The sequence below is a fragment of the Dama dama genome, chromosome 19, assembly GCF_033118175.1.
Source record: "Dama dama isolate Ldn47 chromosome 19, ASM3311817v1, whole genome shotgun sequence".
In the NCBI taxonomy this organism is placed as follows: Eukaryota; Metazoa; Chordata; class Mammalia; order Artiodactyla; family Cervidae; genus Dama; species Dama dama.
The window spans coordinates 2,893,340-2,916,743 of record NC_083699.1 but is presented as its reverse complement, the minus strand read 5'-3'; the positions used below and the strand labels follow the sequence as shown (position 1 = coordinate 2,916,743).

The 23,404-nt window shown below is 40.5% G+C and overlaps 1 protein-coding gene across 2 annotated transcripts in view; it reads right to left on the bottom strand.

Annotated features, from left to right (window-relative positions):
• CPA3 (carboxypeptidase A3) overlaps positions 1–19,647 on the bottom strand; it is a 32,552-nt gene extending 12,905 nt beyond the window's left edge. The window contains exons 1-9 of one of the 2 annotated variants that reach the window (XM_061167836.1): positions 19,532–19,647; positions 19,359–19,434; positions 16,203–16,327; positions 6,960–7,062; positions 6,749–6,850; positions 5,240–5,341; positions 3,210–3,320; positions 2,020–2,110; positions 456–658 (exon numbers count right to left, since the gene is read on the bottom strand). In XM_061167836.1, the coding sequence (XP_061023819.1) occupies positions 456–658; positions 2,020–2,110; positions 3,210–3,320; positions 5,240–5,341; positions 6,749–6,850; positions 6,960–7,062; positions 16,203–16,327; positions 19,359–19,434; positions 19,532–19,599 (981 nt within the window). In that variant the 5' untranslated portion in view covers positions 19,600–19,647. The remainder of the gene's footprint in view (positions 1–455; positions 659–2,019; positions 2,111–3,209; positions 3,321–5,239; positions 5,342–6,748; positions 6,851–6,959; positions 7,063–16,202; positions 16,328–19,358; positions 19,435–19,531) is intronic. The other variant, XM_061167837.1, reaches the window with a different exon arrangement.
• Between the last annotated feature and the right edge of the window lie 3,757 nt (positions 19,648–23,404).

Here is a 23,404-nt window from a genome sequence, read left to right as displayed (position 1 = left end):
ATTTTTTAGTGCAGAAGCTTAAAATTAATATAATTTCCACGTTGATCAAGAAGATAAAAATACAGTGGCTCTCCTTAAATCCAATGTCTCGGGATAGGAATAGCAAGATGTATTTGCTGTTGTCTTAGGCTCTTGCTCTCTATGTTTTATGTTTTGACTCATGGTAGACATTTAACAGTCATCTGGATAGTAATGGAATTCTACTTTGTACGCTAGACCTTTCTTCATAGTGGCTTTATCTTAAAATCACATCAAAAGGTTTTATTATCTATATATGTTTATCACATTAAAAACTAACTTGAGACTGTGATTTTAACTCAAGGTAGACTTCACTAGTTTTCTTCTTTGGTATTAAAATGTGAAATTTTTTCAAAATAACCCAAGTAGTTAATGATGAAGAGACCCAAAGGCAATGGTGGTACCGATGCATAAACCACAGGCTTTTTCCTGCCTACCAGGTCCTTGTGGTTCGGTGGCAGTTCTGATGTATACCCATAGGGAAACAGCAGCATCTGGGAGTACGAATGGAAGGTGATGTAGGCCTTGATGGACTTTAGGTGGCTTTGCATGAAGTCGCGGACAGCTTTGGTCTCTTTCTCGGACTCTGGTGCAGGACCCCGATAGATCTCCTGACAGGGATCACTGGTGTTAGGGAGAGCTGCAGAGGACATGGAGGATTAAGATCAAAGCCTGTCTCCCTCTCCGCCTACCCCCCAGGACAGCCTCTCCCTCTTCTGATACAGATTCACTTTCTTTTCTTTCTAACATTTTGGCTTCCAGGTTTATAGGGCTTCCCCAGTGTCCCTGGTGCTGCGGACACTCTGCAGTACTTTGCACACGGGACGCAGAGTACGACAGACTTAGCCCACTTGAATATTCTTGTTTGTAGCCTTGTTTATTTTCCTGCCATTCCTAAGGGTCATGGGAATAATGCATCAGAAGCAGCCAGGGGCCCGGAGTAGGTTCCTGTTCAGCCTCAGATTTGACTTGTTGGAGGCTGGTGTACGTTACCTTCTTTGAGTCTGAGTTACTTTAATCTGTTTCATCAGGCAGCTTTCACTTAGGGATATATGCTTTTATCATATTCTTTATGGTAGAATAGAATTGGATGCTGAGGTGGTATTTTTAACAGTATTAGATAAAGAAGAAATTTACGAATTGGGGTATTGGTAGTTTCTCCTTGAATGTGTATGATGGTAAACTCATATTTGTGCACCAGCTGTATATCATCTGGTGTAGCAGCCCTCTGCTTTTCTATGAAACCTTTCCACTTTCTTTGCCCCAGATGTTTCTTTTCACTAAACATTCGAGGAACTGCCTATTTGTTGGTTCTGACCACTGGTATTTCTCAAATTTTATCAGACCAGGAAGGGAAGGCAGTTGAGACCTCTGTTTGGATGATCTGAATTTCTGGGTTGCACCTGATTTTTGGCAAACTAGATATATTAAGTAAGAGATGGTTTTATAAACAGTCCTATCCCCTACTTCCTCCCATTTAACAAAACATTCATATAACACTTCTAAAGTAGTGGTGATTATCTTTCATTTATTTTTAGTTATAGCTTTCTTTTAAAATTATTATTATTTTTAAACCTTTTACTTTGTATTGGGATATACAATTGTATATGGTTGTACTGGTGATTAACAATGTTGTGACAATTTCAGGTGGACAACAAAGGTACTCAGCCATGTATATATACCTGTATTCATTCTCTTCCAAACTCCCCTCCCATCCAGGCTGGCACAGAACATTGAACCAAGTTCCCTGTGTCGTACGGTAGGTCCTTGTTGGTTATCCGTTTTGAATATAGCAGTGTGGACTTAAGGTTGCTGGGGGGAAAGTTGGGGAGGTGGGATAGTTATGATGTTTGGGATGGACGTGTATCTTTCACTTTTTAGATTAGAAAGTTAACACTTAGCAAATACCTATCTTTCCTAAAATAAGTAGGTAGTTTAACTAAATTCGGTGTCTAAACACCCTTTATAGCTATTTCCCTTGAGATCTTGTCTGCTACTCACAGTTCCATGAGATATTAAAGTTCCTGTTGAGGTCAGTCCCAATGCATTTGGAGTTTTGATTCCTGGAACGGGTTTTTCTCCACATGCGGTTCTACAGGATTGAATGATGGAAGTGTATACAAGTTTACATTTTTCAGTTTGATCATTTCAGATTCTGCCTGCAGGTGTCTATAGCTTTATTTGAAATTTATCTAGTTAACCTGAGACTCATTAAAGAAAATATACATTTTTCTTATAACTTGTAATATTTTCAGAAACATTATTTTTATATTAATATTATAAGGCTTTGACAAAAAATACAGTTTTAAGAACTGTTGTTTAGTTCTGAGTATTAAAAAGTAATCCCTGATGTTCTGAAATTATCTGTAGTTTGAATTTTAACTTCATTACGCCTTTTACCGTTTACAGATTCATATATAATATAGGTCAAATTGTGATTGTTGGAGCATAATTTTCAGAAAAGAACTTTTTGTGCTAGTATCAGTCTGAAATCTCAAAATTAATCTTAGCAACAGCAGGGCATAAAGAATTCTTATAAAAGACAGATACCTGTGTCACTCTTTTATTGATTTTTTGATATAATTATTTCACCTCAGATTCTGTCCCAAATTGATTGAATACAGTGACTTTGGTTTTGAAGTCAGTATGTTCATAATGTCTCTAAGTGACTTTTATTCTTAGCTATAAATACTTTCACCATATTGTGTATCATACATTTCCTTTATAGTTACTGCTTTATTTCATTTTCCTCCATTATTAGCTTCAGGAGCAGAAATTTCATATTATTTCAAGGACTCCTGTGTAACCAGGAAGTCATGCTGTCTTTAGTCTAAATTGAGTTTTTGAATCGGAATTAATTGGTTAGCTAAGCCTTAAACTTAATGCCTAACAAACGTGCATGCGTGCTAAGTCACTTCAGCCGTGTCCCTCTCTTTGAGACCCTGTGAGCTGTAGCCTGCCTCTGCGGGCTCCTCCTTCCGTGGGAGTCTCCAGGCAAGAATACTGGAGTGGGCTGCCATGCCCTCCTCTAGGGCATCTTCCCTACCCGGGGATCGAACCTGCGTCGGCCCTGTCTTCTGCATTAAGAGATGGATTCTTTACAACTAGTGCTACCTAGGAAGCCCCGATGTGTGTGAAAGTCAGTAAGTAATATATTATCTAATTTCAAACGGGAGATTACAGATCAGTACCTGTGTCCATGACCAAATATATCCATCAACGTTGAATACGGGAAGAACATAAAAATTCATCCGGTCCAAGAGTTTAGTCATAATCTTGTTTTTACCGTAAGTTTTGGTTGCCTGTAGGAGTAGGAAAAAATTAAGCTATTGGTATAAAGTTTAGTTACCATATGGAGAGCTGTGGTTATAACTGTAATGATGACAACTCCTTAAGTCAAATTATTTCAAACATATTTCACCTACACTGCATAAAGATAAATGATCCATATAGATGACAGAAAAAATTACACTTATTCAGACTAGTTAAATTAATTTGACTGAATATTCTTTAAAGTGAAAGTCACTTAGTCATGTCCTACTCTTTGCGACCCCATGGACTATACAGTCCATGGAATTCTCCAGGTCAGAATACTGAAGTGGGTAGCCTTTCCCTTCTCCAGGGGATCTTCCCAACCCAAGGATAGAACCCAGGTCTCCCATTTTGCAGGTGGATTCTTTACCAGCTGAGCCACAAGGGAAGCCTGGATATTCTTTAAAGGATCATTTAATTACCAAGACTAGTAGCATTCCAAACGTAGAATGCAGGATACCTTTCATAGAAAGAATGGAGGCCAATTGAAAAATTAGCAAATACAATTTAAGTAGATTCTTACCCTCACATTTTTAGGTAAATAGAGATTGAGTGTGTAAGCATAGGAACATGTAAATATTGGAGAGGATTCACGAATTAATTATAAGTAGGATTAAAGAAAAAAAACACTCTGTTAATAAAAAAATTAGAATATTTAGATTGACCAGTCAACTTTTCTCCCATCAGATGGAAATTTCTCTGATTATGTGGCCTTTTTTGACTCACTAAAATCTCTCATTATTCTTGGACAATCTCTTCCACGTTTATCTGCACTGGAGCCAAGATGTTTCTTTTCATTAAAAAATAAGTTTGTTTATTTGTATCAGGTTTTAATTGCAGCAAGTGGGATCTTTAGTTGTGGTAAGTGGGATCTAGTTCCCTGAGCAGGATTTGCACCTGGGCCTCCTGCATTGGGAGCTGAGACTCTTAGCCACTAGACCTCAGGGAAGTCCCAAGAAAAGATATTTCTTATAGGCCTGTCTTGTGTGTTCCTTTATGGCTTAAGAAAGCAGAGGTCTCAGCCCTCAGCTGAAGAACTAAAACAACTGCAGGGATAAATCAGTTCGATTGGCAGATTCATTCCTGGTGGAAATAAACTTGCCCTGAAAGTGGTTGTGATGTCATATTCCAGCAGCATGTTATATGCAAAAGTTGGCAGAAAAGAGAGTTAAAAGACTGTGGGAATCGGAATACAATAGAAATAGAGTGAGAGGAACAACAAACTTATAAACACGATTTGTTGTTGTTCAGTCATGAGATTGTATCCAACTCTTTTGCTATCCCATGGACTGTAACCTGCCAGGATCCTCTGTCCATGGGATTCTTCAGGCAAGAATACTGGAGTGGGTTGCCATTGCCTTCTCCAGGGGAATCTTCCCGACCCGGGGATCGAACCTGCATCTCCTGCTTGGCAGGTGGATGCTTAATCGCTGTGCCACCTGGGAAGCCCATTAAACTGGATTTACTTTTTAAAAAAGTGAGTTATTTTTCAGTTGAAAAGGAAATGTAAGTATGAAACTTCCAAAAGTGTGTGTAGCCAATTAAATATCTAAGTGGGAGCTAGTGTTCTGTGCTTTGAATTCACCAAAGTAAGGCTAAGTTTGTAGATCTTACGTATAGTTTCAGATTTTCCGTACTTAACTATAGGAAAAACCATATTGTAGCCGATTTTTTTTTTTTAAATTTTATAAGCCATCATCTGGATTTTAAGAAGTTTGAAGGAAGGTGGCAATTTTATAAAAAAGCTCAATGATGAATAAAATCTAGAGTGTTTTTCCCCTGACAGCACCAGATGTTGGGCTCTTCTGGTTCCGTGGAGCTGCACCCATTTGCGAAGGGGTGTTACCATCCAGTGAGGCACTGGAGACTTGATGGTCAGAGAAGCGCGTGAATGTTCCAATGGACTTACCTGATAGACAAACCACTGGCAGAAGGCTGGGGCGATCCATTCTCGTGCGTGAATGCCACAGTCCATGAAAATAGCCTTTCTTCTTTCATCCTTCCCCCCAACCTTTTCAAAAATAAATCTGAGGTGTTATTTTACATGAACTCACACACTGATCCCTTGTTGCGCAAGAACTCATTCATGTCTCAAAGCGATTATTTCACCTCTCTCCTGTTGCGTGAGTTACGGTGTGTGCGCATATTTTAATCAGGGAGGACCATGGTATGTATCTTTAAAACACTTAATTCATCATCTATTTCACAGTATATTTTTCAAAAATTTTCCTTCATGTCAGAGTGGCTTTTAGAGTTTTAAAAAATCATGTCGATGGATGGCAAAAACCACCACAATACTATAAAGTAGCCTCCAATTAAATAAAATAAATTAATTAAAAAATCACAATCTACTGTTTTTCTTGTTGTATTGCTGACATCCTTTGGTCTGAGATATAGATTATAAAGCTGCTTCTGTTTCTGCCATTTTCTTTCGTTTTTCTTACTTCATAAACAAGAAGTGGGAAAGACTCCGTAGTTGTGATGCCGTGGGGAGGAGGAATAGGGCTGGATATTTGAAGGGCTGTCATTTGGAGAATTTATATTTGTTTTGAGTGGTTGGAGAGCACGAATGGATAGGAATTCAGAGTAGGGAAGGGCTTCTCAGTTATTGAGAGGATGCTTTAGGGAGCAATGTCTTTGGATGTACAGAAATCCAGCAGCAGCTGAATGGCAGTTGTCAACTCAGTCATAGATGGAATCCCTATCAACACAGTTAAAACGCCTCACTTACTGTACTGGACTCCTACAATTATGCGATTCTTAAATTTCTTTTCTTCTTGACATTTAGTTGTACATTCCCCTGAATTTTAATGGATGAAAAACTGTTTTATGCACCAGGGTATCATATGCTCTTGTAATAAAGATACAGGATAAGAAACTTGTCTGGTTTTGTCCACGGTGTCCGTCAAGTGGTTTATTCGTAGACTTTCTTGGTCCCACCTAAAACCATCTGTCACTTCTGTTCTTGAATGGTTGTCTAAAGCTTACATGTTCTTCAAAGAAATAAGGCTTTTCATTGTCTAAAGATTAGCTAGGGCCTTCCCTGGTGGCACAGCGGATAAGAATCTGCCCGCCAGGGCAGGAGACATGGGTTCGATCCCTGGTCTGGGGAGATCCCACGTGCCACGGGGCAAGTAAGCCTCTGTGCCTCAACTGCTGAGCCTGTGCTCTCGAGCCCCCAGGCATGGGAGCCTGTGTGCCCTGGAGCCCGTGCTCCGCGGCAAGGGAAGCCACTGCAGTGAAAAGCCTGCACAGCCCCGGCTCACCCCAACTGGAGAAACAGCCCGAGCAGCAATGAAGGCCCAGCACAGCCAAAAACGAACAATAAATACATAAAAACTAGCTAGTTGTATCACAGAGTAACTCTTAAATTCATATTTTTGGACAACAGAATCAGCAGCTCTTGAATCACTTTTACCTTGAGAACATACAGTGGATTATCTTCACCAGTAGCTCCAATTTTGATGCGAGAGACCATTTTAGGGTGCTTTCGCACCATTTTTTCAGTCCAAGCAACAATCTTAGGAACAAAACCAATTTTGAGAGATTAGAATAAAAGATAACTAAGTGCCAACAAATGTTGAGGGTAACATTTTTCTCTTTGGAAGTACAGGCATTTTATACGATACCTTGTTCCAGTTATTATATTTTGCATAGCTGTGCCTGCCTGGGTTATCTTCTTTAACATCAAACTGTTTTTCAACCTCTTCTTGTACATCGTGAATCAAGATTCTGTTTGACAGGGGAAATGATAAAATACACACTTATCAGGGGAAAGAAAAACAGTTATCTTTCACTTGCAGAAATTTTCTCTTCCTTCATATCTGTCTTTGATCAAGTTTATCCTGTCTCTTCATGATTCTCCAACCGTGTCTTTTAGATATGTCGTGTGTCTGGCTTCCTATCTTCCCATTTATCTAGAGCTGTGCTTTTCTTGCTGATGGACTGATCGGAGTTTAGAGGAAGAACAGAAGTGAGGTATACCCCTAATTAGAGTTTTTTTAGGACATGAGACCATGTACCGCTAATGAATATTGGTTCTCATTAACGTCACTGACAAGCACTTTATTATGCATATTATAGTTAACTCACTGTATGCTTGGCTTTTGACTTAGGATGAATCTGGGATTTTTGAGAAAGAAAAATTTGACAACAGATTTGGAATCAAGGGGCGCCTGTTATGCACTAAAACTCACATGAAGTCTGAGAAGTTTGGAGATTATATTTTGCGTTGTCCCTGCAACCATATTTAATTGTCTCAAACTCTAAAGAGGGCTTGTGGCTTTTGCTCCACCTGCATTAAAAGCAGAGGAACCAGGCAAAAGAGAGATTTTTATGGTCTCAGAGGTTGATTGGTAACATATGGCAGTATTAATTAGTCACAGGAAGCTCGTATCTAAGAATATTTTTAGACTTACACATATCAATTTAGTTCTTGTGATAACAGCGGCAAAAGAAAATCGTGTGAGCTGAAATACGACCTTCCCACATATGCAGCTGCATGAGGACTTCAGAATGGTGCCAGATTGCTGCTGATGGGAACTAGAAATTAAGCCTAAGGCTGGAAATTAAGATCCATGTCCAGATGTTATTTTCCTGAGGCCTTCCACTAACCAGCAGCCAGGTTTAAGTAGATAAAACCAAAATACTTTCTCTTAAATATTATTTTAGTGCTCCAAGATTTCCTTAATTTGTTAAAAATATCCCTAAATATATGTGAAAGGATAAATAATCACCCCTGAGGATTTAATGAGGTAAATGGCCAATGTTTATTGAGTCTTTCTTATGCTCCAGACATTCTGTTCAGCATGATATTTACATTTTATCACTTAATCTTTACATCAACACTATTAATTTGGTACCATTATAACTCCCATTTTCATAGATGTTAGGTAGATTTCCAACATTGATATAACTAAAATACAGAAGTTGAAATTTGAGCCTAGAGATGTCTGACTTCAGTACTGTAGCTGTGAACCATTATACAACAGTTATCCATCATAAGGAGGGAAAGCCCTGGGTATTGCTGTCAGATCTAAACTCTTCTTAGTCTACTGAGGCTTGTACAAAGTTTGCTCAGCTGACCAGCTCTCCAGAAAGCCTGAGTCTCAAGATCAGGGAGCAGGTTAGTTCAAAGAAGAGGCAAAATGAATCTTATTTTAACAAATTCATGGCTCCATCCATCTGCTGTTTTGAGTAAGAATGGAGATTGCTTTGGCAATTTGTGTGTGTGTATTTTCTTTTTTTTTTCTTTGTGTGGGTGCATAAAAATTTTAGGATTATTTGTTCTAGTTCTGTGAAAAATGTCCTGGGTATTTTGATAGGGATTGCATTAAATCTGTAGGTTGCTCTGAGTAGTATGGGCATCTTAATAATATTAGTTCTAATCCAAGGACATGGGATCTGTATCATCTTCAGTTTCCTTCATTTGTATTTTATAGTTTTCAGAGTGTAGGTCTTTCACCACCATGGTTAAGTTTTAGTTCAGTTTAGTCGCTCAGTCGTGTCCGACTCTTTGCGACCCCATGAATCACAGCACGCCAGGCCTCCCTGTCCATCACCGACTCCTGGAGTTCACTCAAACTCATGTCCATCGAGTTGGTGATGCCGTCCAGCCATCTCATCCTTGGTCATCCCCTTCTCCTCCTGCCCCCAATCTCTCCCAGCATCAGGGTCTTTTCCAGTGAGTCAACTCTTCTCATGAGGTGGCCAAAGTATTGGAGTTTCAGCTTCAGCATCAGTCCTTCCAATGAACACCCAGGACTGATCTCCTTTAGGATGGACTGGTTGGATCTCCTTGCAGTCCAAGGGACTCTCAAGAGTCTTCTCCAACACCACAGTTCAAAAGCATCAATTCTTCGATGCTCAGCTTTCTTCACAGTCCAACTCTCACATCCATACATGACCACTGGAAAAACCATAGCCTTGACCAGACAAACCTTTGTTGGCAAAGTAATGTCTCTGCTTTTTAATATGCTGTCTAGCTTGGTCATAACTTTCCTTCCAAGGAGTAAGCGTCTTTTAATTTCATGGCTGCAATCACTATCTGCATTGATTTTGGACCCAGAAAATTAAAGTCAGCCACTGTTTCCATTGTTTCCCCATCTTATTTGCCATGAAGTACTGGGACCAGATGCCATGATCTTAGTTTTCTGAATGTTGAGCTTTAAGCCAACTTTTTCACTCTCCTCTTTCACTTTCATCAAGAGGCTTCACAAATAGCTGTGAAAACAAGAGAAATGAAAAGCAAAGGAGAAAAGAAAAGATATTCCCATTTGAATGCAGAGTTCCACAGAATAGCAAGGAGAGATAAGAAAGCCTTCCTCAGCTATCAATGCAAAGAAATAGAGGAAAACAACAGAATGGAAAAGACTAGATATCTCTTCAAGAAAATTAGAGATACCAAGGGAACATTTCATGCAAAGACGAGTTCAATAAAGGACAAAAATGGTATGGACCTAACAGAAGCAGAAGATATTAAGAAGAGGTGGCAAGAATACACAGAAGAACTGTACAGAAAAGATCTTCACAATCCAGATAATCACGATGGTGTGATCACTCACCTAGAGCCAGACATCCTGGAATGTGAAGTCAAATGGGCCTTAGGAAGCATCACTACGAACAAAGCTAGTGGAGGTGATAGAATTCCAGTTGAGCTATTTCAAATCCTGAAAGATGATGCTGTGAAAGTGCTGCACTCAATATGCCAGCAAATTTGGAAAACTCAGCAGTGGCCACAGGGACTGGAAAGGGTCAGTTTTCATTCCAATCCCTAAGAAAGGCAACGCCAAAGAATGCTCAAACTACCACACAATTGCACTCGTCTCACATGCTAGCAAAGTAATGCTCAAAATTCTCCAAGCGAGGCTTCAGCAATACGTGAACTGAGAACTTCCAGATGTTCAGGCTGGTTTTAGAAAAGGCAGAGGAACCAGAGATCAAATTGCCAACATCCGCTGGAGCATCGAAAAAGCAAGAGAGTTCCAGAAAAACATCTATTTCTGCATTATTGACCACGCCAAAGCCTTCGACTGTGTGGATCACAATAAACTGTGGAAAATTCTGAAAGAGATGGGAATACCAGACCACCTGACCTGCCTCTTGAGAAACCTGTATGCAGGTCAGGAAGCAACAGTTAGAACTGGACATGGAACAACAGACTGGTTCCAAATAGGAAAAGGAGTACATCAAGGCTGTATATTGTCACCCTGCTTGTTTAACTTATATGCAGAGTACATCATGAGAAATGCTGGGCTGGGTGAAGCACAAGCTGGAATCAAGATTTCCAGGAGAAATATCAATAACCACAGATATGCAAATGACACCACCCTTATGGCAGAAAGTGAAGAGGAACTAAAAAGCCTCTTGATGAAAGTGAAAGAGGAGAGTGAAAAAGTTGGCTTAAAGCTCAACATTCAGAAAATTAAGATCATGGCATCTGGTCCCATCACCTCATGGGAAATAGATGGGGAGACAGTGGAAGCAGTGTCAGACTTTATTTTTTTGGGCTCCAAAATCACTGCAGATGGTGACTGCAGCCATGAAATTAAAAGATGCTTACTCCTTGGAAGGAAAGTTATGACCAAACTAGACATCATATTAAAAAGCAGAGACATTACTTTGCCAACAAAGGTTTGTCTGGTCAAGGCTATGGTTTTTCCAGTGGTCATGTATGGATGTGAGAGTTGGACTGTGAAGAAAGCTGAGCATCGAAGAATTGATGCTTTTGAACTGTGGTGTTGGAGAAGATTCTTGAGAGTCCCTTGGACTGCAAGGTGATCCAACCAGTCCATCCTAAAGGAGATCAGTCCTGGGTGTTCATTGAAAGGATTGATGCTGAAGCTGAAACTCCAATACTTTGGCCACCTCATGAGAAGAGCTGACTCATTGGAAAAGACCCTGATGCTGGGAAAGATTGAGGGCAGGAGGAGAAGGGGAGACAGAGGATGAGATGGTTGGATGGCATCACCGACTCAATGGGCATGAGTTTGAGTAAACTACGGGAGTTTGTGATATACAGGGAGGCCTGGCGTGCTGTGATTCATGGGGTCGCAAACAGTCGGACACAACTGAGTGACTGAACTAACTAACTAATTATGTCTTCTTTGGTGAAGTCTATTTAGATCTTCTGCCCAGTTTTTGGACTGGGTTATTTGTTTCTTTTGATATTGAGCTGCATGAACTCAATGTGTATATTTTGAATATTAATTCCTTGCTGGTTGCTTTGTTTGCAAATATTTTACCCCATTCTGAGTGTTGTCTTTTTGTTTATGGTTTCCTTTGCTGTGCAAAAGCTTTTTAGTTGTTTTAGATCTCATTTATTTACTTTTGTTTTTATTTTCATTACTTTAGGAAGTGAGTCAAAAACGATTTTGCTGCAGTTTATGTCAAAGAGTGTTCTCTCTCTGTTTTCCTCTAAAAGTTTTACAGTGTCTGGCCTTACATTTAGGTCTTTAATCCATTTTGAGTTACTTTTTGTGTATGGTATTAGGGGATGTTCTCATTTCATTCTTTCCCATGTAGCAGTTCAGTTTTTGTAGCACTACTTACTGAGGAAACTGTCTTTTCTCCACTGTATATTCTTGTGTCCTTTGTCATAGATTAGGTGACCGCAGGTACCTAGTCAGCTCTATTGAGATGATCAAATGATTTTTTTTTAATCTTTCCTTTTGTCAGTGTGGTATATCACATTGAGTAATTTGCAGATATTGAACCATCTTTGCAACCCTGGAATAAATCCCATTTAATCGCCATGTATGACCCCTTTTATATTATTGTTGGATTTGGTTAGATGAAGATATCACTCTCTCTGATTTCAGACTATACTACAAAGCTAGGTCATCAGAACAGTAGATTACTGGTACAAAAAAAGACACATAGATCAATGGAACATAATAGAGAGTCCAGAGAGTGCATTCCCATTGCTGGTAGCAATGTAAATTGGTACAGACATTATGGAAAACAGTATGGAGCTTCCCCCAAAACTGAAAACAGAACCACCATGTGATTCAGCAATTCCACTCCTGGGTGTATATCCAGAAAAAACCCACTAATTTGAGGAGATACACCCAGGATACAGAAGCAAACCAGGTGTTCATCAATAGACAAATGGGTAAAGATGTGGTATACATATACATTGGAATGTTACTCAGCCATAAAAAGAATGAGATTATCCTTTTGCAGCAATGTGGATGGACCTAGATAATAATATGCTTCATGAAATAAGTCAAACAGAAAAAGACATATACTGTATGATATCACTTATTTATGGAATCTAAAAAAATAAAACAAATGAACGTGTACATCACAAAGTAGAAAGAGATTCACAGATTTAGAAAGCAAAGTAGTGAGGAGAGGGAAAAGATAGGGGTATGGGATTAAGAGATACAAACTACTTTTATAAGAATAGGTAAGAATATACTGTATAAAACTGGGGATTATAACCATTATTTTGTAATAAGTTTTTTAAAATTAATTTATTTTTTAGTTGAAGGATCATTGCTTTACAGAATTTTGTTTTCTGTGAAACCACAACATGAATCAGCCATTGGTATAAATTTTAAAGGAGTATAGTCTATGAAAATATGGAAACACTATACTATACACCTGAAAGTGACATTGTACTCAAATGTACTTCAGTTTTAAAAAAAGAAGGAATGGAGAACTGTGGGCCAGTGTATGTGTTCCCGTGAGTTTTGGAGTGTGTGTGTGTGTGTGTGTGTGTGTGTGAGTGCAGTGGGGAAGGATGTCTTAGGGAGGCTGAGTCATGTTATGCTGCCTGATAAATTGGTTTGGTCTCCCTCTCCCTGACACCCACATTCCTGCAGGGTAGGGTCTACTCCAAAAGCATGATTCCAGGTTTCTGCATGATCTCAGTCCTCTCCAGGAGCTCCCTAATTGAATTACCTTGTATCCTACTCGGCACTTAGGGACATGGATTTCCCCCAACACTTGAGGCATATTTCTATGTTAGATAATAGACTTTAAGGCACTGATTTTTATTCAGTAGGAGGGAAACCGCGCCCCTGATGATGTGGGTGCCGCTGGTGATAGTCTCTAGTTATCCTGTTGCTCTTTTTCTGTGGCAAAGGGAGCAAACATGCTACTTTAAAGTAAGATCTGTCTTGGTAATTTAATTTTCTGGATATTAAAAAAAATATCACACAGATGCTTTAAACTAAATAGTGGTTTATATGCACTGTCTAATGAAGGGTGTCTAAGTAAATCATTGTGTCAAACCAGCCTCTTAATGTGGTTTTATTCAAACTGGTGTCTGGTCCAACCAGATGTTTCTGTTCTTCGAACCCACTTCTGTTACTGACTGACACCAAGTAACACATGTAATTAATATGCAAATAAAATTATCTATATAATTAGTGCTTGGAGACAAGGTTTTAAACAGTTCTTGTCTGCACAGATCACTTTACATATTTGTATTTCCGAGGAAGGTAACCATCTAATTATGTGGCTTTCCCACAACTGTGGCTAATTTGGACCAATTTCTAGAAATCATGTCCTAATTAGATAAAACTAATTTTTATAGGTAGTTCAACACTTTGCTTATTGATGTAAATAGAAAGAAAGTACTTGGCATAAGACGAAATGAAAAGCACACTATTTGTGAGGATCTGGGTTTAGACCTCTGTTTGAGTCAGACTTGCTCCGAGCTTGGAGAAGGCCAGAGAGGAATCAGGGCTGATGAAATGGATGGCTGGCCGCCTCCTGCCTTGGAGCCTCCTGTCACCGTGATCTATTCCACTAGCTCCGCTCACTGTGAAGCCGTCAGCGTCTTGTCTACAGTATCAGGATATTGAGGAAAATGCACTACTTTATTTTTAACCTGCTTTTCAAATCAAATTATACAAAGTTAGCTAAAATTTATTTCAGCTTGGGCTAGACACTTTGTGAGAATTAGTTGAACATAAGGAATCTGGGTTAGGTTTGTATTAATGAAGTAGAGTGAAGATTGTATAAATCGCGTCACATATTTTAGAAGTCTGGCTATCAAGTGATTCAAGAGATGGTCACCAGGAAGTATATAGCGTGGAGGGGTGATTTCTTTTAGAAATATTCAAGACAGCATATCAACCTCAGCATAAGCCCAGAGTCCATAATGTCCTACTAATTTCTGTGATCTTATAGGTATGTTTATAAAGTGTCTGCTTCTAATTTTAATGGTACAGTTTATAAAATTATAGAAAAACCTATCAATGTATTAATTAAAAATGTTTAGATTCATAATTTTGAATACGTTCTCCCCATATATTAACTTCCCTGGTGGTTCAGTGGGAAAGAATCTGCCTGCCAATGAAGGAGACATGGGTTCAGTCCCTGGGTCCAAAAGATCCCCTGGAAGAGGAAATGGCAACCCGCTTCAGTATTCTTGCCTGAAAAATCCCATGGACAGTGGAGCCTGGCAAGCTATAGTCCATGGAGTTGCAAAAGAGTCAGATATGGCAGTGATTAAACAACAAGAATAAGTTACTTTTGAATGTGTTCTCACCATATATGAACTTACACATTTGTTTCACAGCCTTCTTGAAACAATGGCAAAAATAAAGATAGTGACCAACAGTAATCACACATAATAACCTGTGACTCTAAGCCATAGGCAAGAATGTTTTTTGTTTACTTGTCTATGTATCTCCTTCAATAGTATTTAAATTTGTTAGAGATATTGTAGCAATTTAATAGATATAATCAAGTCATGATGAGAAGCAATATATCCTGCTCTCTAATATGACACTGTAGGATCATTGAACCAGAAGTAGAAGGTTTTTTGAGTTAAAAGCACTGAGTTAGGTAGCAGAGGCATGAACTATTAAATCAAAAAGAAAGAACTAATGTGTAGCGATTTTGAGTGATGGGGTCTCTGTAAAGGGGGCTACTGGGAAGACAAGGGGTGGGGAAGTTCAAACAGGACCCCTCAGTACGTCAAACTGCTAAATATTTTAAAGTATAAAAACACACTTTGTTTTCCCTAGTATATGTTGATTTGTGATATTCATCTCTGAGCTCCCTTCTTATTTGTTGCCCTAGGGCCCAGACTGTGTGTGCATGACCCATGGCTAGTGCTCGATAATTTCTAATTTCCTCTTATTTCTCTATGGGACCACAACGACTCATTTCTGCCTCTTAGGCCATTTGAGAATTCTCTCCTCTTAGATTTAAGTCTTATTTTACTGTGTTGTTTTGCTTTCTCTGAGGAAGAATTTCTTTCATCAAGAATTATTTATTATATATTTTACATTCCCACACCTCTGACTCAAAGATAAACATTGTACTTTGGGTCTCTTTTTATGTGTCAGGAGAATTCGAATACAAGAATCTGGTGCGGGCACAAGGAACTCTGCTCAGCGTCATGTGGCAGCCTGGATGGGGGGGGTTTGAGGTGGAATGGATGCACGTATGTATATGGTTGTGCACCTGAAACTGTCACAACATTGTTACCTGGCTATCCTCCAGTATAAAATAAAAAGCTTAAATCATGCAAAAAGAATGCAATGCTGGTAGTCATCAGCAGTGCTGAGTTCCAGGCTGATTACCTGTCAGGAGTAACGAGTGTGCCCAGACCATCCATGCCCGCTCACATGCTTTGTCCTTACCAGGGGTTGAGTTTTAGGGATGGCAGATACCATAACTGTCATTCTTGCAGATCATCATAAACATAAGATAGAACTGGAGTGCCAAGTTTGAGCTCATCATTTTTATAAGCAGGCCTCCATACTCTGTTTGGAGGCAACTGTAAATGTTATTTCTTAGATAGAGCTTTCATTTTGAGGGGCCCAATATAAAATTATACTCTGCTTTCAATTTCAAGACTCCTCAGACTTTGAGTGTCTAACACATTTGAATATTTTCCTAGGACTTACTCATAGTGCATTTGGTTTTGATCCAGCGCAGACTGAACCAGCTGGGATTCCTTTGCACTGATTCGGAAATCCACCGTCATGTCAGCAGTGACCTGGTGGGTGGCGTCTGGATACCAGAAGTCAAGCTGCGCAGATGAGTTCAGTGTTAGTCACAGCTGTTTATCTGCTCATGCAACACATATTTATTAATAAATGACCATGTGTCATATGCAATGAAAGGAATTTGGGGTTCAACACGTCTGAAGTATGAACTCTTCTCTTAATAAACCTATGAGATTTTTGCAAATATATTTAAAAACTGTTGAATATTAGGCAGTGGGGAAAAAAGCTATTGTAATGATCATATTTTTTTGGACATAATATATTCAAATGCAAAAAGAATGATCAGCTTTTGGTTAATCTGTTTTCTTCTACCACCAGTTGGAGTTGTTTCACAACTGATTTAGCCACAGCATCTGCCTCTGGTTGGGAATATGTATTCACATGTGGCTTCTGCCTCCCCTGGGCCTGCTCTTGGGTCAGGCCTCCCTCAGGACAAGATGTCCCTGTAAACTCTGGAATTCCTGGAGAGATTGTGTCCAGTGAAGACATATTCTCTAGCCCTGTCATTTTCCCAGCAGTATGTCCTTGGGCAGATTACTAAAACTCTTTGCGTTTCAGTCCTCCTCCTAAGAAATGGGGCTGACAGCCCTCCATTGGGAGTGTTACGGAGGTTATGAAACAGCCATGACATCTGGGCCACGCAGTATTTAGCAACTGCTGGTTCCCTTCTCTTTATCTTCTGCTCGCTGAGAATTTCAGAAATTTGGTGAACGGGACTGTGAAGATAGAATTCAGATTAAAGTAATTTGAGAAGTTCCCAGTTCTTATTCTTGAAAATCATACTCAATCGTGAAACCAAATGAAGTATCATTTCCCAACCTCGGAAATGTGGAGAAAATGCTCACTTTCCGCCCATCGTGCCAAGCTTGTGGGCATAGCTGAGTCTGCCTGGCTGTTCTTTAGATGAATCCCACTCTACTTTTAGGTCAGTCCTGTTCCAGTGTAAGGCTGCTGTGAACCAACCAATATTTGTTGGTTTGTTTTGATCAAAATGCCACAGTATAAATTAGACATCTGTGAGGTATAAGAATGATTTAAAGGTGAGTTAGGTGATCACAATAACAATCTCTCTATCCTAATAGGGTTACGTGGTGCGTGAATTTGTTGTTTTTTTTAGTTGCTAAGTCATGTCCGACTCTTTTGCAACCCCAGGGACTCTAGCCTGCCAGGCTCCTCTGTCCAAGGGATTATCCAGGCAGGAATACTGAAGTGGGTTGCCATGCCCTCCTTCAGGGGATCTTCCTGACCCAGGAATCAAAAATGAGTCTCCTGCATTGGCAGGTGGATTCTTTATAGCTGAACCACCAGGGGAGTCCTGTGCAAAAGTTAGGGCTCAGTGGACTTCATGAGCTAAGCAGCAGATGCAGAGATGGATGCCAGGGTGGCGGAGGTTCATAAGAGAGAAGCAAGCAGCTTAATGTGGAAGAACAGAGCCATCTGCGCATTTCCAACACGCTTACCCATGCCAGGGCCAGGCACAGGGTTGCTTCTAGGAGCTCAAGAAGAGACCCATCTGGGTCATGAGAGTTGGTGAACAGAGAGGCTTTCTCCAGGAGAGACTGCCTGAGCTGGGTCTTGGAGAATAAGTAGCATTTAGCCAAGTAAAGAGGAAAATACATTCCTCCCGAGAAAAGGTGTGTAGGGCCGGTGCGGTGAGCGAGCGGTGGTAATAGTGCTCGGAGGGTAAGAAAGAGGGTCGAGTAGAGAGGTTGGAGATTATGAAGTTCTTGGAATACCACATCGATATCAACAGAAGGTGCTTCTACAGTACTTATTATGACCAGGCCAGCTGAGCATTACCCAAATATTAGCTCATTTAGTCTTTATAGTAACTTTAGGAAGTAGGTATGATTATTATGTCCCCACTTTACAGAGGAGGAAATTGAAGCCCAGAGAGGCTAAGTAACTTGCCTAAGGACACAGAGCTAGTGTGAAACTAGGATCTGAGCCTCTGAAGACCGTGCTGTTTCCACACTAGGCCACCTCTCACTGAAAACCTCCAAACAGAGGTGTCTAATTGTAGAGCAATCAGGTTACAGTATGGACTTGACTTTGTGGGAGACAAGACTAGAACCCTGAACATAAGGGAAGTTGTAATTGTCTATTGAAGCTGTCCCTGAAAAAGAGCAGACATAAACTTGGCAGTGACAGGGGAATGAACAGGAAAGTATGGATTTGAGAAACATCTGGGAATTAGTATAGGCAGCTTGATTTGATGTGGAATTAAGGGAGTATCTGACTAGACTAAATCTCAGATTCCATTCTGGGTTTAAATGTGACATGAAATCTTGGTCATTTAATTTACCGTCTTTGAACATCAATTCTTCCGTTTTAAACACGTTGAATTGGGATGCAGACCTTGCAAATCTAATGAATTTGAAGTGATGTTTGTGAGCAAACTCTGGGGGACAGTGAAGGACAAGGAGTCCTATTGTGCTGCAGTCTGTGGAGTCGCAAAGAGCTGGACACGGCTGAGTGAGTGAATAACAAGAAGGGGCTGGAACAAGGTGTCTTGCACAGAGAACCCACTGAACAAATGATAAAATGATGACTTTAGTCCATGGGATTTTAAAAGACAGAGCTAACTTTAAGAGTTTTCTTTCAAAATGGACCTGCTCTTAGAAAGGGACACCTCATGGTATTATCAGACAGTGCATTGATGTTATCAGTTAAGCAGCACCTCGGTGTGATCATAATGATGATTATGCCACAGAAATGAGGCCCCTGGTGTAGATCCAGGTGGCAGTGAGGAGAATGAGGTAGGCAGGCCCTGTCAGGGTTGAAGAAGAGGCCATGATAAAGGCCAGGAATGTCTCCCTATTTCACAGTTCTACCTGGGAAATGCTGTTGTTTGCAAAGTTTTTAGATGGGAAAAAGAAGTGGTAATTTGGAGAAAAATGAACAGAAACAACGAAAGGATTAGCAGTGAGTTGAATTATCCAATCATCACCATTTCCCCCAATCTTTGGTAGCTCTGTGGCTGTTAAAAATAAAAGGCAGAAGAAGCAGCTTTTAGGAAATAGAAAAGATAAGATAGCCCTTTATGTGCTCTACCTGGCTGGTCTTGGCTAAGTCCTTGATGACGTTTGCTTGTTTTTCATCCTGCAGCTTCACGCGGAGGACCTTGTCCCTGTAAGAACACAAAAGGTGAAGCACGTGAGCTGGAAGGAAGCCTTTCCTCATTGTCTTCCCAAGCACAGTCCGGAACACAGGGCCGGGAGGTTTACCCGTCGAAGCGGACAGGGGCAGTGGCCAGGGCGGTGGCGATCAAACCCATAGGCAGGAGGAGCCTCATGGTTCTTCTTTGCCTGTCCAGAGACACTCTGCTGGTTTGATGTCTCAACTCTTATCTGGGGGAACAGCTGATTTCCTCTTTGGGTTCTGGTGGATAGAATGTGCCCCCCACCCCTTCGCCCCAGCATCTTCTAGTTGGGAGGGGAGTAGGGTGGCAACATGAACGCTAATTGCCCTCTTTGTGACAGGTGAATTCCATGCTTCTCATATACCTTTTACAGCTAAGAATTCCCATTGTACAGATGGAAGGGGAGGCAAATTCCTTGTTTAGCAAATAGCTTGGCAGGTGTCTCAGATGGTAAAGAGCCCGCATGCAGCGCAGGGGATCTGGTGTTGATCCCTGGGTTGGAAAGATCCCCTGGAGAAGAGAATGGCTACCCACTCCAGCATGACTGCCTAGAGAATTCCTTGAACAAAGGAGCCAGGCGGGCTATAGTCCATGGAGTTGCAGAGTCTGGCACGACTGAGCGATTAACACTTTCACTTTTGCCCAAGGGAGCAGTTAGTAAGTTCACAGACCTGACCTTTGAATCCAATTCTTTGTTCTAAAATACAACTCTGTTGTGTGCTTAATGTAAATGATGGAAGAAATCGGCTTACATTTGCACTTGGAACCTGGGAGGAATTAGGCTATCTGGCCACAGAACCTTGATGGCAAAAACTATGCTTTTGAAGCCCCATTGTAAGTTGTTAAATTAAAAACGTTTATATTACAAATTATTTTGAATATACTAAAAATATTAGAAGTAATCTGGAAAACGTTATGTTCACTGTCTAAACTTTATACTTTGGCCATCATTATATAAATGATGATTATATAAATGATGGCAAAAGTATAATGAAGTGAACATGACAGAAATTGCTAAATTACTCTTGGTAAAGAAGTAAACATTATAGAAATTGCTGAATTACTTCCCTGCTCCTTTCCCCTTTTTTATCCCTCCATCCTCAGAGAGAACCCGTATTCATAAAGCAACTTGAAGACGTGTAAAGGGCAAGATAACATGGTTGCTCAAATGTTTGTTCATTGGCTATTCTGGTTAGGGTCTAAATGCTATAGATCCCCAATAAGTGCTTTTTGAAAGTTGAATTTATGAAAGTCAATTATAAGTCATTTTTAAAGTGTCTGGCAGGGGATCTTTAATCTTGACCACAACTCAATTAATTATGGATTGGAGAAGGCAACAGCTTTACCCAGAATTATAGGTAAGGTAATACAGTGAATGAATTTGTCTGATCAGATAGCTTATTAGAATTTCCTTTTAAAACTCCCTCTTCACATTGACAGATGTATAGACAATCATAAATGAAACTTCTCAGAGTCATAGTTTTATATTTTTATTATAAAAACAATTCTGTTGGGGAGGTCCTCCTGTTACACGTGCGGCAGCGGCAGCTTCCTTCCTCTCCGTCTGAGAGATGAACAGGAGGGCTTGTCGCCCAGGAGGGCCCCCTTGCCGTGATCCTGCAGGTAAAGAAGAAGAGGGGATTACAAAGGCCTTCATGTTGTTGATATTGGAGAGGGGTATCAGCACTAGAAAATCCCAGAGCAGATTCTTGCTCCATTGATCCTAAGGGTGCGTTTGGCAGGAGAACAGAGGAAAAGGAAGAACTTGACTTTGGAGTCAAGACGAATGTAACCTCAGAGTGGTTCCCAAACACTAGCTCCTTTACCTTGAGCATGCTGCCTTCCAGACCTTAGTTTCCTGGGCATGCAAATGGGACCCTAGCAAGTGGTTATGAGGGTTAAATGAGGTGGATATATATGTAAGGGGTTTGGTGGATGGGAGGGACAAAAGGCATGCCTGCGTCCTCCAAGTGCAAGCCGCTGAGTCACTTCAGTCCTGTCTGGCTCTTCGTGGTCACGTGGACTGTAGCCCGCCAGGCTCCTCTGTCCATGGGATTCTCTAGGCAGGAATGCTGGAGTGGGTTGCCACGCCCTCCTCCAGGGATCTTCTTGTGACCCAGAGATCAAACCCACATCTCTTACATTTCCTGCATCAGCAGTGGATTCTTTCCCACTAGTTGCCACCTGCGAAGCCCACCCTCTAAGTATTACTACAATCGTCAAGTTCTGTAAACAGACATACTGGCCGTTATCAGCCTGCAGAACTGATGAGTATCAGCATATATCAGGTGGGAGGTTAAAGTGGTGGCCGTGTCCAATAAGGCCAAAATATCTCTGTATTTGTTTTAATATATATTGCTTCAAGTAAAAAAAAATTATGTTATAGCTTTGCTTTTTGGAATTTTATTTGGATTCTAAAAGTAATAAATATACATGGAAAAATATCAAAATACAGAGAAGTTGAAAGAAGAAAATAGAAGTCCCTCTTAATTCTAGCATTCTGATATATTTTCTATGTTAAGCCTTTTTCTGTGTGGTTCATTTCAAAACTATAGAGAAAAGGCTTCTATATCTGTTTTTCAGGTCAACTAAGAAGGACACTTTTATTTGGGGATCTAAGTAAGGGTTGGAAGGATCCTGGTTTTTCTTAAGACTTTGGTGATAAACAATCTGTGACTTCTTAATGTCTGTTGTGTATTGACAATTCCTTGTTTCTGGAGTAGGACGTAGGTATGTGATGCTTTAAGACCTCCCATTCCTCCCCAGTCTGTGGATTTCAAGAATATTTTGGAGCTCTTTATCAGAACCAGTTTCATTTCTTGGCAGGCATAGTTCAGTACAACCTTATGTTGCCTCATCGAGATTTATGAGAGGTCTTGGCTTATCTATGGAGTAGGATGAGTAGTTGTTGGACGCTGTATCGTTTTAGGACTGACTGTGTAAGTTGGTGTGGTGTTTCACAGGTTAAATTAACCTCTTTGAAAAGATATCTAAAGTTGAATGCTTCACACAACAGTAATTTTCCACCTTTCTGGGTCTTTGCACACCTAGGATTTTTGTGTGTCTAGACACAGTTAAAAATATCGCTTTATTTTTTAAAGTATGCTTTTCTTCATATTTTTCAAACATTATCACCATAAAGGAAATGTCCTAGAAAATGGAAGTGAACATTCTCATGTGATTTACTAGAATTCTTCAAATAAGTCTCTGTCTGTAAATCAAATATAGAAAACTGGTGGAATACCTTTAAATATCTCCTAAAGGAAATGTCAGAAAGAACGAATTGCTGCCTTTAGTTATGGATATTGTGTGTTTAACATGGAACTGAAACTGCCCGTAGAGTGCTGCAGAGAGACATGTCTTTACTACTTGCATAAAAGGTGGTGTTTCTGGACAGAGATGGATGTGTGATTCAAGCAGTGTCAGATTGGGCTAGAGGGGGGTGACTACCTGCTCAAGTGAGATGACCTGAGAGGCTCCTCACAGCCCCATGTAGCCACCAAATAACCTTGTTAATTGTCATGGTTCCTCCTGTCTTCCTTTTACACCTGAAATTCTCTCTTTGGTCAGTTCATATAGGTTATCTGGCAAAGCAGATGAATACATGAGATGTGATTCTAGCAGGACTCCCATTCTCCAGGCTGGAAAACCAGTCCTGCTAGTCTTGCGGCAGCACCGTCTGAGAAGTAAAGAGCCAGGGGGTGGTTCCCGCGCTGTTTGTGAATTGTTGCTCTGGAGAGGCGAGAGTTGGGGCCTGGAGGGGGAGCTTGGAGCCTGTCCTAGGTCCCCAGGGTGGGAGTAAGTCACAGGAAGGATAAGGCGCGGAGCCTTCACAGCCAGGGGCTCCTGTGTAGGCAAGGCTGGGCAGCGTCCGGTCTGCCGAAGCAGTAGCCTGTGGTCAGCCAGGCAGGAGGGGATATGGTACCATTGCCCTGGGAAGGCTTAATGCGGAAACTCC